The sequence below is a fragment of the Ascaphus truei genome, chromosome 12 (genome assembly GCF_040206685.1).
Source record: "Ascaphus truei isolate aAscTru1 chromosome 12, aAscTru1.hap1, whole genome shotgun sequence".
NCBI classification, from domain to species: Eukaryota; Metazoa; Chordata; class Amphibia; order Anura; family Ascaphidae; genus Ascaphus; species Ascaphus truei.
Window position 1 is genome coordinate 28,079,032 of NC_134494.1, and position 15,124 is coordinate 28,094,155.

The 15,124-nt window shown below is 41.1% G+C and overlaps 1 protein-coding gene across 17 annotated transcripts in view; it reads left to right on the top strand.

Annotated features, from left to right (window-relative positions):
• Positions 1-15,124, top strand: part of MICAL2 (microtubule associated monooxygenase, calponin and LIM domain containing 2) — a 238,216-nt gene that overhangs the window by 111,524 nt on the left and 111,568 nt on the right. For all 17 annotated transcript variants that reach the window (XR_012787567.1, XM_075567121.1, XM_075567123.1 and 14 more), the window contains exons 4-13: positions 787-903; positions 1,997-2,098; positions 4,864-5,019; positions 6,046-6,146; positions 7,305-7,562; positions 8,370-8,485; positions 10,171-10,297; positions 12,554-12,644; positions 12,762-12,909; positions 14,319-14,518. Coding sequence is in view for 16 of the 17 variants with exons in the window: in XM_075567121.1 (XP_075423236.1) it covers positions 787-903; positions 1,997-2,098; positions 4,864-5,019; positions 6,046-6,146; positions 7,305-7,562; positions 8,370-8,485; positions 10,171-10,297; positions 12,554-12,644; positions 12,762-12,909; positions 14,319-14,518 (1,416 nt within the window). In the remaining variant the exon portion in view is untranslated. The remainder of the gene's footprint in view (positions 1-786; positions 904-1,996; positions 2,099-4,863; positions 5,020-6,045; positions 6,147-7,304; positions 7,563-8,369; positions 8,486-10,170; positions 10,298-12,553; positions 12,645-12,761; positions 12,910-14,318; positions 14,519-15,124) is intronic.

Consider the following 15,124-nt stretch of genomic DNA (forward strand, 5'->3'; position numbering starts at 1 on the left):
ACCATTGAATCTCCCCTTTCCAGTGCTGAAGATGCATTTTTAGCTCCTCAGTTCAGTTTGTTATGCTCCTTCTGTCCTGATCTCGCACACAATGTGTGTGAGGCTTCTATTGTGGGAATAACATAGACGTAGAATAATAGTGGTAGAACTGTAAATCGGCCCAAGCTGCACCTTTTGGATTCACTGCAACATGCTGTACCCCTAGGGCAGTGGTTCCCAACGCCAGTCCTCAAGGACCACTAAGAGTGCAGGTAAAGGATACCACTGCTTGAGCACAGATGGTTCAGCCAAAATAATTGGGACACCTGTGCTAATCAGAGGATAGCCTTAAATCCTGCACTGTTGGTGGTCCTTGAGCACTGGAGTAGGGAACCTTTGCTCTAGAGGTGTACTCCTTCTCCTTAACCGGCCCCTAGTCGTATGTTTATTATGTGTATTCTGTGATATTTGTTGTTGTACTGTTTTGGGTCTAGGGCCCCTATTCCCTAAAGGGTGCTAAACTTGAGCACCACCTAACTCCCATTTATATGAATGGAAGTTAGGCCCATATCCACTAAAGGGTGCTAAGCCTCGGCACAACTGAAGTGTTTTTTTTTTTTTTTTTTTTTGCCAAGTTTGAAAACCTATTGATTTTAATTTGGTGCCTATATTTGTATACGTGGCGTGTCTGAGGGTGGTGGGCTTTTAATAGTATTCCTTACTTGGCCATTAACCTAAAAGCGGCACTGATGTGTTTTAAAATCCCCTGAAGATCAAGTCAATAAGCATCATCCTTTTTTCTTCCAGGTATTTGGCAACTTCAACTTATGCTGTTCAAGATTGCCCTTTTGCATGGAATAGAAATCCACGTGAATGTAGAATTTGTGAAACTCCTGACGCCTCCTGAAGATCAAGAGAACCAAAGTAAACCTATCTTGTGTGCATTTTAAGTGTTTAGACTATAATGTAAAAAAAAAAAGCGGATAGACTTCAGCTTAAAAGGTGCAGTCGGTGATGCTAAATTTGAAAATGTTTTATGTTGAAATCTATATCTACATCTCATTCTGTATACCGAGGGGTTAAATTGGGCTAAGTTTGGATGATGTCAACATCGTTGGCACAATGATAGTGGAAGGAGCATTGCAAGGGGTTGTAAGGTATACCAGCAGTGATGGGGTTCGAGAAACCGATCTCTTTAACAGAAGAGGGGTTGCAATCCTCCTTTTTGTATGAGTTTAGAGCGTTAGACCGTCGCCAGTAATGATGTTCGCTGACTGAGGTTGCGTCACTGGCCTGATAAACTTCGAGCTATTTCCTGGAGTGGAAGGTCGTGCCTTCCTCTGTCTCACTGTGTCTGCCAGCGTGTGCCTGGATAATCGCTGCGAGTGTGCCACCTCCCACGCGTGCCGTTTAGGAGAGGTAATTTTAGATAGGCTCGCTGGAAAGTATTTGTGAGGTTTCGTAAGGATCAGATCGTGATGACAAAAAGGAATTTCTGGGGATTTAAAGTATGATGAGTGCAGAGAAAATGTAAATGAGACCGTGTCAGAAGGACTTTAAATTATAGCCTGTTAACTGGTAAACTTGGCATAACACTGGTGTTGCAGAGGGTTTGTGTCCTTACCTTAATCTTTCATTGCTCCTATCGTATTTTAACCTATCTGGAGCCAGCAATACATTGCAGAGCAGATTTTGCTTTAACTACAACTCCCATAGTGTTTCATATAAAAATATCACAACAGTAACCAGCTTATAAATACAGTAGTTTCCAATGTCGGTGCCTCAGTTGTGTGTTTGATAGGCAATACATTAAAAAGTTTACCCAGTGACCTGTTTTTGCAGAGGAACGAAACCAATGAAAAATTAATTCATAAGTAATCTACAATAGTAAACGCTGCTGAAGAGATATGACCACGAGAAGCATGGAGCCCCGTCCACATAGTACACCAGCGCCGTTCTAAATCTGTGTGTCCCAGTGTATCATTCATTTGTGTGGTTTCTTTTTGTATTTCTTCAGAAATAGGTTGGAGGGCGGAATTTCTTCCCCAGGATCACCCTTTATCGGAGTACGAGTTCGATGTGATCATTGGGGCAGATGGGCGCAGAAATACTTTGGAAGGTAAAAAGAAATGCATGTAGTGGCAATGGGAATCAAAAGTAGGATCCGTCGGTCTGCTACCTAGTGCATGAATACAAAGGGCGGGTTGTTATGTACGGAACAAAGTCATGCTCAATGTGTAACTGTTCCATCCTGCACTAAATATTAGAGACGTGTTATGATACAGTGATGCAAGTCACTCAGGCAGTTTGCTCCCCTCAACCTGGCACATTCATGCAAAATATATCAAGATGACAGCAAGACACACTGCAGCTGATGCATTACTGGCACAATTCATGCAATATCACAGGCCTTCTGGCTTTAAAAGAGCTACCAAGTAGTTTTGAACAGACTAGCCTTTAAATCTTCCTCAGACATTAATCACTGTGAGAAATGGGTGTGCCGTATGGAGCACAGAACACTTTTGTCTATTGTTAACTTTCTAGAGCTCAGAATATATTTAGTTTTGTATCTCTGCTTCCATTATTTGTATCACTAGCAAACAAACAATGGAATTGTTCTAAGAAAGATATGGGTTTGTAGAATAAAGAACTATTATGGAAGGAGCGGCTCAGTGAGTAAAGGCACTGACTGGCACTGAGTGTGAAGCAGGGGAACCGGTGTCGGCTCCTTGTGACCTTGGGCAAGTCACTTTATCTCCCTGTGCCTCAGGCACCAAAAACATAGATTGTAAGCTCCACAGGGCAGGGACCTGTGCCTGCAAAATGTCTCTGTAAAGTGCTACATAAACTAGCAGCGCTATACAAAAACATGCTATTATTATTATTATTATTATTATGGCAGCAGTCCATACTGGACATAATTTCTCATTCAGGGAGTATGTACAGTATATGTTAAAACTGGTTTCTCTCGAAATATTTCATTTTGTTGAGATTTGAGCACTTTAGATGAAAAAAGTTGCACAATTTGAATTCTTCACAGAGCTGCAATCGACCCATGCTGGTAAGAGACCGGCTAAAAAGCACCAGTGCTGCCTACAGTACTTGACCACTTGAAAGCACTTTTGAATGGATGGGCACAATATATATTAGTACTGTAAGAATTGGTGCACAGAAAAAAAATAGCACTGTAGTGTTTCCTGGATTTAGCACTGTAGGGATAGTCCATATATTCCTACTATCAGAATTCAGCATAAAGCCAGCCTGATCACTCACGTGTGATCCAGGTGTTCCGAACCTGTGGATAAAGCTACCAATGATGGTACATGAAATCCTCCAAAGTGCTAACCTCTCTCCAGTAAATTCTTAGGCTCGTGTGGCTGTGCGATGGAGCAGGACAGAGACAAAGGGAAAACAAACAAGCGGAATATTCACACAGCAGAAAACTCGGGGTTAAATTGCAACAATGAATTAAAATAAAGCGGTTGAGACAGAGATAGGTGTAATATAAGTATTGTTATAGACAGTGGTCGACAAATCACCAAAAAAATCTACTCGCCGAACAACAAAAAAATCTACTCGCCACCTAGTACCACACGTGTGCTGCTTGGGCCAATAGGAACTCGCCACGATGTTAAATCCACTCGCCCGGGGTGTGCAAATGTATAGGTTTGTTGAACACTGGTTGTAGACACTTGGACAAGTCTGTAGGTGTATTATTTTGCTGCGGTGGTAGAGGGCAAGTTCATGCTGGTAACCATTGATTTTCAAACATTTATTTTCACCTGAAATTCAACAAATATGTTTAGTAGGCTTCAATGTTCTGTTGCAATATCCATTCCATTAAAATCCAGCATGTAATGGTTTAAAGGATCTGCGTGGAAACAACATAAACTCCCTGACTACTTTCCACACTACAGCGGTAGTCGACCACACCCTACCCAATGTATGAAGGTATTGTTGTTTTAGGAAAGTAAACATGGTGATGCCACTTTGTGAGCATCGTCTTCACCTCAAGCGCCTCCACAGCGTCTTCACCTCAGCAGAGATTTATTATTATGAATGATTAAATCATTTTAAATGGGATCATTTCTATTGGATCAATATGCAAAATGTGTTCTTGTTGAACACCTTCATATCTGTATTATTCATAGCTGTGCTGGGCTAGTCCATGTATTGACGGGTTTCGGTGTAATACAGATGATTTGTGGCGGATAAGCCTTTAGGGCCACACAAGTCCCTATGTCGGATGTATGCACCCAAAGTTACCCGATCAGGTTGTAACATTTTCAGTGTGGTTTCTGGAGCTCCCATGGGCATGTGGTACCTTCCCTCAATCCTATCTGGAAGGTAAGGGTGTTTGAGAGGGTGTATCAGGGTGTGGTGACAATGTAGGGTGTATCTCCTGCATGGACTTACTCAGCAGCAGCATGGGTAGCATAATTAATTAAAGTAGTTAGATCAAACAGAAACTTCATGAATAATTGCTCTTATTTTCAGCCATACAAGGAAGTCCTGTGTAGCACAGAATGCTGCTTGTTAATAATCTTGTGACTTTTCAATGTCATGCTTTGTGATTCCACTTGGTTTACAACCTGTCGCTATTTTATCACAATAGTTTCATTGATTTTAAGAACATGGTAGCAGTTGGTATTTGCAGGTGGCAAGATATCCTGCAAGATATGTGTCCACTACAAGAGGTACATGTATGAAGTGTATAGTGTTTGTTAAAGTGTAGTCCAACCAAACAAAATTGTTTTCTAATTATGATACTAGTGTGAAGGAAGTCGACCAGACAAAAGTTATAGGTTGCAATTTGAGAACCCAATGTATTTCAGTTGTTAACTTGGGAGGTTGGCCCAGGATTTAAATATTTTTCTCTTTCAGGATTTCGAAGGAAAGAATTCCGGGGGAAATTGGCCATTGCGATCACGGCTAACTTCATCAACCGGAATACAACCGCGGAAGCCAAGGTGGAGGAAATCAGTGGCGTCGCGTTTATTTTCAACCAAAAATTCTTTCAGGACCTGAAAGAAGAAACAGGTTTGTAATCGTCCTACCACTTGACAGATAACGACGTTCTGTACTGGACGGCAGAGCCATGGTTTGCTGCCTCCAGGTATGACAGTTGGGGTTGAATAACGTGAAAGCCGCAAGCTTGCCAGCAACTTATGTACAGTTTGTAGGTTTTTTTGTTTTTTTAGAGTTTAATATATGTTTAGCTGCTTTTGCTCATTTTGTATAGACAATCTATCTCCATGTCTTGTACAGCGCATGCACAGAGCGAGTCCTGCTCCTATGCGCTTTCTATAAACTCCAAAGGTGGAGCGAAGAATCAATCAGGGGTTCGGAAAGGCGATTTTGACACAAATAACACGTATCACTACTATACAATACAGGGAACGTTCTTATATAAGTGGATAGTTGGAAGCTCATAACTAATTAAGGCAATCACACTGCAGCAATTTTAAAGTTTAAATTATATTAAATGAATTCCAATGTGTTACGTAAAAGCAATCTCAGTGGCGCTATATCTTCAAATGTATCTGTAGTTTCGGAGTACAGATGGCTTTCATTATCACATGGTACACAGTTGGTTGAACAGGCAGTGCTGCAACTTTACCAGGATTATTATAAATGCACAGGCTGTACACGTTATTCCTACTGGCACTGTGTGGGGTGGCTCCATCTATATACCTGCAATTTAGTAACACTAGTGATATTGTTCACCGTACATGTGATACCTCTGCCTGTTGTATACTGCCCTACAGATCCAAGGCCCAGAGAAGTGATGCCAGAATTCCACCCATGCAGTGGCTGTTAGGAGTGACTCAGACATATCATTGTAAAGTGCCCTGGAATCTCGAGACGCTATATAAACACGAGTTATTATTGTGCACTTGCTATTTAAACAACCACCCTGTAATCAACAATTCTTCCATAAAACAAGACATACTTTCTCATCTCGGCCTCAGGTTCCCTCCCCCCCCCGGTAATAATAAAATGGGGACAATAGGCAAGCTATTTAGAATACCTGTTTAATAACCCTTGTTTTTGTTCTGTTTACAGGGATTGATCTTGAAAACATTGTGTATTATAAAGACAGCACTCACTACTTTGTAATGACGGCAAAAAAGCAGAGCCTTTTGGACAAAGGAGTCATTATAGATGTAGGTATACCTGCAGGTTAGAGGCCTTTTGTCTTTGCACTCAAAGGCGGCTGATTAAATATTTATTCATTGCCTTTTCTAATGGGCTGTTGGCTTCTCCTTCTACGTGGTCAGTTTAGTGATGGTTAATGGTTTAAACCAAGGACGAGCATGGGCTATAAGTGCACTCCAATAATATTATAAGGGGACCCTCTCTATCCACCTTTAAGACCCACCTTAAGACACACTTGCTTAAAGAAGCATATTAGTAGCACCGAAGATAATACTAGACACGATACATAAAGCTTGGCCCGCTGCAGACGCACTTACCAGAATTCCCTCCTACTGTCTCTGTACGTTCTCCCTACCTACCAATTAGATCGTAAGCTCCTCGGAGCAGGGACTCATCTTCCTTAATGTTACTTCTATGTCTGAAGCACTTATTCCCAAGACCTGTTATTTATGTGATTACCCCGTGTATTACTACTGTGAAGCGCTGTGTACATTAATGGCGCTATATAAATAAAGACATACAATGCAATAAAACAAAATACAGTAGGGTTAGGAGAAGAAACGTTGGTACTGTCCATTATCCGCCATTCATATTGCAGTCATTGAACGCTGAAATATACGTTTGTTTTATTCTACAGTAACTCTAAAGCGATTATTACTATTAGATTATAGAGTCAAGCATGGACTACAGCAGAGGGGGCTCAACTCCAATCCTCAAGTGCCCCCCCCCCCCCAACAGGTCAGGTTTTCCGGATATCCCAGCTTCAGTACAGGTGGCTCAATCAGACTGAGCCTCTGAGCCACCTGTGCTGAAGCTGGGACTGATTAAGCCAACTGTGCTGAAGCAGGGATATCCTGAAAACCTGACCTGTTGGGTGAGGAGGGGGGGCTAGGGGAGGGGGGCTAGAGAACTGGCATTGAGTACCCCTGGACTGCAGCATACTAGGTGCAGCCCTGCATTAATGGTGATTAATTGTTAGCAGAATGACTTTGCAGCACTGTCACTCCCTTTATTTTGCAATTTAATGGCCCCTGACAACAATATGTTGATAGGAAAAAATAAAAAGATTGAATTCTAAATATTGTTACGTATTGTGAGCTTATTAGGACCCCGAGATTTGTCATGCAATGTTGTTGCTTAGTAATCTTCCTTTTATGCATCTACAGGATTATATTGATGCGGAGATGCTTCTGTGCGCAGAAAACGTTAACCAAGATCACCTGCAGTCCTACGCGCGAGAGGCTGCCGACTTCGCCACTAATTACCAGTTGCCTTCCTTAGACTTTTCCATCAATCATTACGAGCAGCCCGACGTGGCCATGTTCGATTTCACGTCGATGTACGCGTCTGAAAACGCGGCCCTCGTCCGAGAGCGCTATGGCCATCACCTCCTGGTTGCTCTAGTTGGCGATAGCTTATTGGAGGTATGTAAAATACAAATACAGACGCAAGATGGTACCACCTTTCAGATCCCTCAGGCTGGTTCCATTGTGCGGGCGCGCACTACGCCGTGTGCGCGCCAGTTTGAGTTGGCTGAGGATAGCCAGCCATCCTATAATGGTGCCGCGCGCGCACGGCAGGGAGCTTGGAGCAGACCGACGAGGGAGAAGATGAAGAAATGAACGATTTTGCGCTGCTACCGGCGCTGTAATATATGTGTGTGTATGTGTCAAAGATAAATAAATAAAAAATATTTTTATTACATTTTTTTTAATTTAAAAAATATTTTCTTTAATACATAATTCACACAATCTCTACACACACACACACACACCCACCCCCCCACACACACACACACACACGAAAAGCATGCGGCACGTGCACGCGCGTTCGCACATGCGCACGGCCGCACACAGTATAGAACGGCCCTAACCTGAATAGACTGCGGTTGTGTTCTTCATAGCATGACCTCTTCACTCTTCTTGGATGTATTGATATGTATTTCCTCAAAGTCATGGTATCTGCTATGTGATTTGGTGTATCAACTTCTAAATGATCTGTAGCAGATAACCGCTCAGAACGCTCCCTGGCAGGTGGTATTTGGCTGCATCAAAGCTATTTATCCCGTCTGTTACTCCAGAGGTATTGATTGATTTGGCTCCTGCAATTTGTTGTAAACTAAAGCATATTTAGGGCAGTATTCATTGGGAATGTGATTGCAGCTTTCGGGAGCATCTATCAAATGTGTCCAACGCACAATTGCATTGTTACACTGCAAACTCTCTTTGTAGCCCTTCTGGCCAATGGGAACGGGATGTGCTCGAGGTTTCCTGGCTGCGTTTGATACTGCGTGGATGGTGAGAAGCTGGGCCCAGGGGAATCCGCCTTTAGAGATCATTGCTGAACGGTATGAGCATGTTGTGATTATTACATTTTATGAATATTGTGTTAAAGCAGCAAGACATCAGTTTTGTAGTATTGGACAATGGTGACCTGTTTTATTTATTTATTTTAATTCAACTCTTAATTACATTTTTAATGAGATTTGAAGCATCCTTTGATATCTACAGCAGGTTTTAGCCCACCTCCCAAGCAGTGCAATATTTCTGCAGCACGTTACTGTTTGATAATTTGTTGCCAATGTTCCCTGAAGTTTGAGTGGTAAACTGTAACAACAAATAATGTTACCATGGTAATATAAGGATACATTGTAGCTGCTGAGTTACACAGACTGAATGAAACTGAAAGGTGGCCATTATGTTAGGCACACAATCCGAATTTTTACAAATTTATAACCGGTTGTAGCAAAGGATTGCCAGCTTAGGTAAGAATGTAGAGTTATACATTATCCCCTCCTTAATATATACAAAGAAGATGATAAAAGGGGAAAGTAGTATTGCTGCTTTAAACTAGAGGCGCGAGTTTGAAAATGCTACATTTATACAACCTTTAGGCTTGTGTGGGGGGAGCCTTTGCCTACGATCTCTGGTCAGATGTGCTCTTCCTTGTTTCTTTCATCATTTTTCTGCTTTTCTTCTCTTGCACATTTATTTGCGATAATATTGCTGGGGAAAGGGGCAGTATTCATAGTAGATGTTCTATTCTTCTTATATTTATAGTATATTACTGTTATTGAAAGCCCCTTCCATGCATATGATTGCACATTATCCCTTCACATTTCAAATTGGTAATGTATTTATCTACTCCGACGGGTGAAGGGCTGAGGCTAGGGTAGGTAGGATATAAACCCGCATACATCACAAACAAAATTATATTAGTGAGAATATAAAATGTACTGTAGATTGTGTGTGTGTGTGTGTGTGTGTGTGTGTGTGTGTGTATATATATATATGTGTATATGTGTATATATATATATATATATATATATATATATATATATATATATATATATATATATATATATATATATATATATATATATATATATATATATATATATATATATATATATTGTGTGTGTATATATATATATATATGTGTGTGTATAATGGTGCACTATAACACATAGTAAGGGAAATGTAAATGTAGCTACTGTAGTACATGTGCTTTAAATGTAGGGTCTTCCTTAGCCAGGGATTTGGCGTAATGCATTGTGGTGTTGTATAGATTTAATAGTAGATATTTCCAACCAGAAAATGAGTGCTCGGACTGTGAAGTATGTGTTGTTGATTCAGTGCTGACTCTATTGTCTGTGGTTGCAAATCACATGTCAGGAATCAAATGTAAAAAAAAATGTGGTTTTAGGTATTTTCTGATGAATGGTTACATCACTGCATTAAGGCAAAGTAAAGGCTTCTACCGCAGGGGAAACGGAGCTAAAAAGGTTTATTTTCCACAGGGAAAACCGAATTTTTAAAAGATATAAATGTACTGGATGCCCTCATCTACTTGCTTCATAAATTGGCACACACCAGGCAAGACGTCTCCCTGATTCTAAACCACAGGTTCCCATGACAGTTTAGTCATAAGCAGCCTGCATAAAACTAATCCAATAAAGGGAGTACACACACGCAAATGTTTGCAAAAGGTAACTCTGACTTAATGATCTAATGTTGGTCTCTCGTGTATCAGAGAGAGTCTGTATCGCCTGCTGCCCCAGACCACCCCCGAAAACATCAGCAAGAACTTTGACCAGTACACCATCGATCCGGGAACTCGATATCCGAACCTCAACTCCAGCTGCGTCCGACCTCACCAGGTTTGTCCTTCACGTATATACATATATATATATATATATCTCTAAAATAATACTGTAGAAGAAGGTAGAGGGTCTTGGGCTTAACCCATTCAGTGCCAAAGTGGCCAGCGGCAAACTCATGAAAGGGCAAGAGCATGGACCCAAAAGCGTTCTTGTGGTGTAATTCCCCAAGTGTGATGTATTGTTGCTTACTATAGTATGATAGGAGCAATGCGTTCCGTTTCCTCTAGCAGCCAAGGGATTTATAACATATCCTTCTTTTCTACATAAAAGCAAGTTTCTAACGGCCATCACTCTTTCAGCGCTGCCCTTCCTTTGAAGTATGACCACAAGCCCCACAAGGTCGTTTTTTTTTTTGAATTGCTCAGCTTTCTTGGCTTCAGAAACCCGCGTATGTTAAAGAAGAAACATGATTGGCAGAGATAAATTTTCCATCTGGCTGAATGTATATTTAAATCCTATCTGCCTATGCTGACTCGTGTCTTCACGAAGTCAAATCAAGGTCTTCTGGTAATGGAAATGTAATGTTGGAAGCGCACCGTCACTGGTACTGTTTATTACAGAACCAACTTGGGAGTTCTTAGGAATGAGATGTCAGCAGCAATCGTGCTTAGTAACCCGACCAACTGTTTGTTTTCATGCTGTTCTTTTATATATTTTCATTTTTATTCCCCAAAGTCCTCCCTTTGTGTTTGAAGAATGGCCTCATTAATGTGGAGTGTGCGGTATCTGAATTTCAAAGATAATTAAGAAAGCTTAATCTGTTGGGTCACTTCGTGGGAGCACAAATATGTTTGCAAAAACTGTTAGCTCAAGCTCAGGGGGGGCAAAGATTTTACTTGTCCAGAAGATGAACACACTTTAGGGAATAGCTGCGCACGTAGGACTACTTCACTCCCCTCCTCCGTCGTCCTGTCTAATTTAATACAATAGCCTTTTTAAATCCTCTAGTCTCACTGACCTTCATCTGAACCACCAGATATGAGGCATTCTGCACATCCCTGCCTTCAGTCCCATGCTAATAGAATCCACCAACTCAAGGGTTTGGTCTTCAGCATGGAGCGACCTGGAGCACGGATCTCAAGGGTCCTTCATGAAAACATTTTCGGAGCTCTGTTCCTTTCATAAGAATGTGTTTGTTTTTTTTTTTTTTAATGGGAGTTTTAAGTGTGTAACAATGTTTCTATATTTATAGGGGCCTATTTTAGTAGCTCCACAGTGTGACAAACCGCTTCTAAAGTGCTCTTTAGGATTGGCATGCTCTGTTATTCTGTAAGCCTTTATTGCCTGTCCAAACAGCGGTTTTTAGAAGCGGTTTCACTCTTGCGCCGACAATCCGATCGGTTTGTCAACAAAGCCTCAAACTCGTATTTTTTGCCCACAGCTGATATTCTCGTAGCTCTGTGTTGCAAACTGCTTCTAAAAACTCCTTTTTTTTAAATTAACTGCACCTAAAGGGGGTCGAGATTAGTATCACGAGTTACATCCAGAGCCTCAAATATGGGTCTGGCTGAGAGAGCAAAAACCATGTGTCAGACTGGGGATGGAGTTGGCACCACCTCTGGTCACTCCGCTTCTAAAGCAAGTGCAAACTAGGTGGATTGGCTGTTAAACCGGGCGGTTTGTCACTTTATTCTAGAAGCGGTTTAGAAGAAGGGATTTGTAATAGAGAATAACGTCTTTTCTCACATTTCATTCCGCTCCTTGTGAACATGCCAAACCGAGCAGTTTGGCACTGACAACTTCGGAGCTGCTAGAATAGGCCACATAGAGGGTATCAAATTCACCTCAACCTTTTTTTTAAATCATTCTTTTGTTACGTGCAAAGAGGGGAAGATATCCTACTATATTTCTTGAGTCTTGCACAATAATAAAGTTTAGCATTTGTAATTCATCCTTCAGTAAATAAAAAAAAAAACCCACTTGTGAGCACATTCACATGTCTGACAGGTCTGCAACCTTTTCCTTGGCATACAGTGCTTCCACTGCAGCCAGGGATTCTGGGAAATCCCACCTTAACTTAAATAATGCGTGGTTAATGCATCCTTGAAAACATAAGTACCGATATATTTGCTATTATGGTCATTTTAAATGTTTGTAGGCATGTTTGGTCCTTATTATGCTGCTTTGCTACAATACAATACCAATTCCATTTTGTTCAAATGTCATACACATCATTTCTATTGGCAACATAATTTTTGTATTTGGTACTAATTAGTCTCATAGCAAATCAATATGTATTCTGTGTTCTTATAGGTGAAACATTTGTTTATCACCAATGAGTTGCAGAGCAACCCTCTGGAAAGAGCAAGTTCCATCAGAAGATCTGTTGGCCTCTCCAGGCGGGGTACGTAGATGACGTTCATTACACTGAATATTCATGCGGTGTATTTTTTTCCTATGATTTGCCATCAAAGTTTTTCCTCTGTCACAGAATTGCTTCTTTCTGTCATTGAATCTGCAGAGTCAGACATAAGACCCAACAAGCTTTTGACCTGGTGCCAGAAGCAGACAGAAGGCTACAGTAATGTCGCTGTGACAAACTTGACGACCTCTTGGAAGAGCGGCCTTGCACTGTGTGCGATCATTCATCACTTCAGACCAGATCTCATGTAAGATATTAGAACATGCTCAACAGGACACGTGTTAAAAGCAAATGCTAATGCTACATGTTCTCTGTATCCCTTAATTCAGGGGTTCTCAACTCCAGTCCTCAAGACCCCACAACAGTTCAGGGTTTCAGGATATCCCTGCTTCAGCACAGTGACTCCATCTTTTATCCTTAAAACCTGACCTGTTGTGGGTTCTTGAGGATTGGAATGGAGAACCCCTGCCATGATTGCTTGGGCAGTTTTGATCTGCTTTGTTCATCACTTGCATTTTATTTTCCACTTCATAGAGTTTCTAAAGGTGTCTTAATCGGTTGAGTGCTTTGTAAAAATCTTCGGCAGTAAATGGGTTTAATAATAAATGGGCTTCGGGAATCCCTCTCCATGTGTTGCAATACTTACGCAAAGATACATTTGTCTAAGATTTCTAGTACTGTAAGTATATAATCAACCCTTGGCTCTGACCTTCAAATTTGATATTTAATATCTGTGCTTGGATGTCTTAGGCCGCGCTTATAATGACAGCGACGCGATGGTGATGTCACGCTGCGGTCGCTGGAAAAATCAAATTGAATGACTTCCAGCGATCGCGACGGCGTCAATAAATTTGTTTTGGCGTTGCGTCGCTGTCGCCGGCACTATAAGCACAGCCTTACTCATTGTGATATGATCTATGGGACCAGAATTAAACTTATTTGTACAATATAGCTGAACAGCTCCTTTAAACAGAGGTCATCTAATAGGAAAGCTACTGTATCCATATAGAAGAACTTCAGTAACCTAACATGTACAGATGTGACTTGTAGAGAGCATACAATTTAATGTAAAACGCTATCTATAATATAATCAATGCTTTCCTATTCTACAAGGAACTTGTTGAGCAAGTGTGTTACTAGAACTGTGCAGTACAAATATTTACATGCCATGCTTATACAATCTTGTATGCAGCCGCAAGAGGCTGGTTCATTTCGCTATGAGTTTATGGGAGGTGGTGATACCTTTTTAATGGACCATGCTGGTAGCTGCGTATACAAGCTAAGATCTATACGCTTCTTTCCTTCCACTTTACTGCTACAGTATCCAGAGGATGTGTAACTCTGAAGCACTCTTATGTGGCTCCATTGAAATGTATCACGGCATATAATGAACCTACATTTTTCAAGGACCAATACTACAACTTTTACATTATTATTATAATCAATTATAATTATTTCTGAAAGTAATAATATACAAACCGTGACAATGGTTATAATAAAGCACTCTGCCTTGTCATGTGTTGCATTATTAATTTTAGTAAAAGGGATTTTGTTTTTGTTCAACCCCCTAATCTTTTAATCATGAAGCCCTTGCTGCTTTCGAGTGGAGAGATGCCATGAGCTCTGCTTCTGACACTGATGCTTTTGTTTCCGCAGTGACTTTAGCTCTTTGAATGAAGAGGACACTGTCAGAAACAACCAGCTGGCTTTTGATATTGCCGAGAGAGAGTTTGGAATCTCTCCCATAACCACAGGCAAGGAGATGGCTTCAACCAGGGAGCCTGATAAACTCGGCATGGTCCTGTACCTCTCCAAGTTTTATGAATTATTCAGGGGGACCCCTCTGAGGACAGTCGGTAAGTAAACTTCTGTCACTGCACTTTTGAAATAAATCCAAGTGTTTATCCGTGACTAATCAATCCCTGAAGCTGTTCCAAAGTTAATTTCCCACAGCTATGAAAACTCTGGAGCATGTCAGACTAGCGGTCTTCCCATGCCTGCATATTGCTGTCCATGCTGTGGATTCCTTTGATGTAGGTGCAGATGACAATGATGGAGGCAACCGACCAGTGGAACTGATTATTTCAATCTTTCCCCCTAATATACATATTTGGCTTCTGTTTCCACTTGCCCAGCAAGTGTTTCATCTCATGGCTGCTAGTAAGGTCCCCAGCCCATTTCAATGCCTTGAGTCCTGCTCCATGAGCTACTGTATGGTACAGTACCTGTAGCAGTTGCCAATCTGAAGACCCCGAGGTGTGACCCTGTTTCCCCTTGAGCCAGTATAAATAAAATATTATATTATGACTTGCAATGCAAGCTCTCATCTATTGTAATATTAAACTTGCTGCCCTCTTACTGTTGAATACAGTAGTTTGTAATTTAAAATGTAATTATTTTCACTTGTGATTAAGGTAACATGATAAACTTAATCTTGGGTGTAGGTGGAGGCTGCACATGTT